Source organism: Myotis davidii, unplaced genomic scaffold (assembly GCF_000327345.1).
Source record: "Myotis davidii unplaced genomic scaffold, ASM32734v1 scaffold534, whole genome shotgun sequence".
Taxonomy (NCBI): domain Eukaryota; kingdom Metazoa; phylum Chordata; class Mammalia; order Chiroptera; family Vespertilionidae; genus Myotis; species Myotis davidii.
The window spans coordinates 6,140,223-6,144,087 of NW_006286678.1; the positions used below are offsets into that span (position 1 = coordinate 6,140,223).

Genomic DNA, 3,865 nt, shown 5'->3' on the forward strand with positions numbered 1-3,865 from the left:
GACCAGGGATCGAACCTACAACTTGGGTATATGCCCTGGCCAGGAATTGAACTCATGACCTCCATGGGATGATGCTCCAATGAACTGAGCCACACCACCAGGGCCCTTACCTTTATCTTTAACCTGGGGGGGGGTGGGGGTGGGGGGGGCGCGAGTACCTGCCTTCTGCATTGGGATTAAAAATTGCCAAGGTAGAGAGCTCAGTTTCAGAACCCCGGGCAATTTAGGCCTAAGGATAGTAATGTAAGCCCAGCAGCCCCAACTCTGGAGATTCCTTCTGCCTTTTATCCCGTCTCTCAGCATCTGTCCTTTAGGGTGCTGCAGAGCCCAGATTTTACTGTCAGAGTCTCTCTGCTAGGTGTGTGAATGCATGTGAATTCTTCCTGCCACACTGCTGAGAGCAGTCTATGCCTGGGTTTTGACAAGCAGACAGTGACTTTAATTGAATCCAGATATCCATCTTGTCTGTCTCTGCAGGTATTTCTCCCAGCTCCCCCTCCCTACCCCTGGTCAGCTACCTGCTGAGCATCTAACAGCCTTCAGCTTTGGGCCTAGCATGGTGGCCAAGGATTTGGGTATTGGATTTCAGGTGGCCAGCTTAGGGACCTGGCATTTATCCACAGCCCACCTGCAGGCACCCTGTTCCCTAGGTCAGGCAGACCTGGTCCCACTGGCCGAGAGCAAAGGGACAGATCCCATGATAGGTAAAGCTCTTTTTACCTGTCACTGCTTATGACACCGGTGTGGAGGTATGGGGCAACTCTGGGGACCCCAAGGTTTTGTCTTCTAGGGGCTCGTATCTTCCCCTCCTTTTTGGGTCCTAGAATATGACTGGCGTGAGCAGGGAGTCCTACCACCTCCTCTAGCTGCAGTGGTCGATGAAGCCTGGCGTTTGTTTAGTTTCTCCACTCAATACTCTAATCCTGTCAAAGACCTAATAGACTATTGAGCAGTCGGGGGAAGGCACAAGCATCATCGGCGGTGTGCATTGTGTTTTACAGCCGTTCCTGAGCATGCCGCCTGCCTGCAGCGCTTGGCCCAGATCCACATCCAGCAGCAAGTATGAGAGGGGAGAGAACGGGAAGGTGGTGAGGCTCCTAGTCCCCACCCCAGCCGCCTGGGGAAGCAGCCTCAGGCTACCCTGATATCCACCCCAGGGGAAAATTGGCGGTCTATCCTTAATTTCCATCAGCCTTAGAGAGGGGAAGGGACTTGCCTAGGGCCACATCCGGGTCTCCTGCCTCCCAAAGTAGGGTTACTCTGAAACACCAAAAGGTTGAGCTGGGAGGTATCCAAGAATCCCTGGGGATGGTGTATCCTTGACTGTGGGTGGAGAAGCTGTGTGTGTGTGTGTGTGTGTGTGTGTGTGTGTGTGTGTGTTTCACTATTCCCAGGCTCTGGTGTAAATCCAAAAAGGGTTCAGAAATAGAGGACGGGAGAAGGTGATATATACTAGCGGAAATGTTTCCTTAAATGTGTGGTCCATTCCTCCTTCCATCAGCTTTAAAACTGCTATTTGGGTACCCATTTTGGAGCCTGAAAGTACCCCTTTAGAAATTTGCTTCTTTTGGCTCTGGGGTTAAGCGTCACCTCTTTGGGGGATGAGGGTCCCTGATGAGGCAGAAAGGTTGGTGGGAAATGAGGGCTTTGTCCATCTCCTTTCTTTTCCACACCTTGGCCCCACAGGACCAGTGTGTGGAGATCACTGAGGAGTCCAAGGCTCTCCTGGAGGAATACAACAAAACTGTATCCTTTCTGCTCAGCCAGGCCCCTGAGGAGTTATGCAAAGCCCTGTCCTTTTCTTCCATCTCTAACTCTGTCTCATTCCATCCCAACCAGCTCTATTCCCCTGCTCCCCTACCCTTTTGGCAGATGCAAAATATCTGCACTACCTCACTCAGACTCCTGTTTTCACCTTGACCTGCAGCTAGACATTGCTTCTCTCCAAGCAGTTCGTGCAGTGGGATGAGCTTCTGTGCCAGCTAGAAGCCGCCAAGCAAGTGAAGCCAGCAGAGGAGTGATGGCTGCTACCCATCCCACAGTGGGCCAGGGCAGCCAGGCTCTGGGACCCTGTGCCAGCCTGCCCTTCTAATAGGGCAGAGGCAGCTCTGTATTTATTGGATTCACAGCCTACCTGTCCGCACTCAGATGGGACCCTGAGGTCACAGGTCTGGCTACTTTGCATACCCTCCCCTCATCAGTGTCCTATTCCAGGGACAATAAACTGTAGAGATCACTGGAGGAGTGTACCGGCTTCTTGGTCTAGGATGGGACAGGGTGAGGATGGGGGTGATGGAGGGCAGTGTTGTCAACCTTCCTAGTGGTTGAACCAGGAGCTACATTCATCCAGGTCCAGCTTTCTGGGAGGTATAGGGCTCTCGGGACAAATGCTCTCATTTGATTTGAACATTCACTTACATATCCATTTGTCCCACATTTACCAATTATCCTTCTTTATGTAACATTCCATGCCAGGTGGAGAGGATACAGTTAGGGCCCACCTGATCTCTGCTCTGCACAGGCTAGCTTCGAGATAGTCATGGAAAAGGGCAGCCCCGTCAGGTGGACACAGAGTCCTTTGGGACACAGAAGAAAAGAATGGAGGAGGCAGCCCTAGGGGGCCATATGCAGGGTCTTCGAGAGCCCAAGGAGCAGCAAGTGCAAAGGCAGAAAAAGCCCTTGAGTGTCTTAACTGGTGGCCTTCTTGGTGCTATTAGCCGAGAAGGGGAGCCCAGAAGAGGTTTGGACTCATTAGGGCAGCGGTCCTCAACCTGTGGGTCGCGACCCCTTTGGGGGTCGAACGACCCTTTCACAGGGGTCGCCTAAGACCATCGGAAAACACATATAATTACATATTGCTTTTGTGATTAATCACTATGCTTTATGATCAGTTTGTAACAATGAAAATACATTCTGCATATCAGATACTTATATTACAATTCATAACAGTAACAAAATTACAGTTATGAAGTAGCAACGAAAATAATTTTATGGTTGGGGGTCACCACAACATGAGGAGCTGTATTAAAGAGTCGCGGCATTGGGAAGGTTGAGAACCACTGCATTAGGGAATGAGAAGGAAGCAGGAGAAAGAGCAGAGACTAAAATTGTCACCTCATTCCACCAGGTGTTTGCTGCCCCCTTGTGGCCTCGGAGTGCTGCGGCTCCAGGCTCCTCAAAGGCCCTGTCATCCTACCCGCGCGGCTTCAGGCAGCTCAGATTCAGCATGTCCGAACCAAGTCTGAAACGGGTTCTCCCAGGCCCTTCTTTTCTCTGCCCCAACAGTCGCCAGCTTCTCACCATGCGTACCTCCTAATATCTCCCCACTTAATCTGCATTTCTCCTTTCCCACTGCCATTTCTCTGGTTCATTCAACAAATCATTTAACAAATATTCGAGTGCCTATTTTAAGCCCGGCACCGGACGTGTCTCAGTGGCCACACCCCCGGGACCCAGGGGCCTGTGAGTCACTAGCAATTGCGGCCAAATTCCAACTTAGCTGCAGCCAGAGTGAGCTGTGCACACGAACTATTTTGACTGGCCCCGAAGAAAACCCCCGTGGCCGCTAGTGCCCACGGAATGAGGTCAAAGTGCAGAGCTCGGCGACCAAGGCTCCGCCCACGCAGCAGCTACTCTAAACGGAGCCTCGTGCCCCTGTCAAAGTGAAGCCCGCAGCTTCGCCTTTGCTACCGCGGTGTGCTCGACTAGCAACGCCATGCCTGCCATCGTGCAAGGCTAAGTCCTTCCCGTCCTGCGGACACGGGACACCTCCGATGGCCCCTCTCCCGCACCAGCAGGAGGGCCCCTTCCCCAAGCGGGGCAGCATAGACGGCGTCACCCAGTTTTCCCGCGGAGACTCCGCGCG

At 52.5% G+C, this 3,865-nt stretch overlaps 1 protein-coding gene across 1 annotated transcript in view; it reads left to right on the forward strand.

Annotated features, from left to right (window-relative positions):
* Positions 1-2,239, forward strand: part of DCTN3 (dynactin subunit 3) — a 6,754-nt gene extending 4,515 nt beyond the window's left edge. The window contains exons 5-7 of the mRNA XM_006758555.1: positions 1,002-1,060; positions 1,687-1,746; positions 1,932-2,239. Of these exons, the coding sequence (XP_006758618.1) occupies positions 1,002-1,060; positions 1,687-1,746; positions 1,932-2,021 (209 nt within the window). The 3' untranslated portion in view covers positions 2,022-2,239. The remainder of the gene's footprint in view (positions 1-1,001; positions 1,061-1,686; positions 1,747-1,931) is intronic.
* Positions 2,240-3,865: the final 1,626 nt, after the last annotated feature.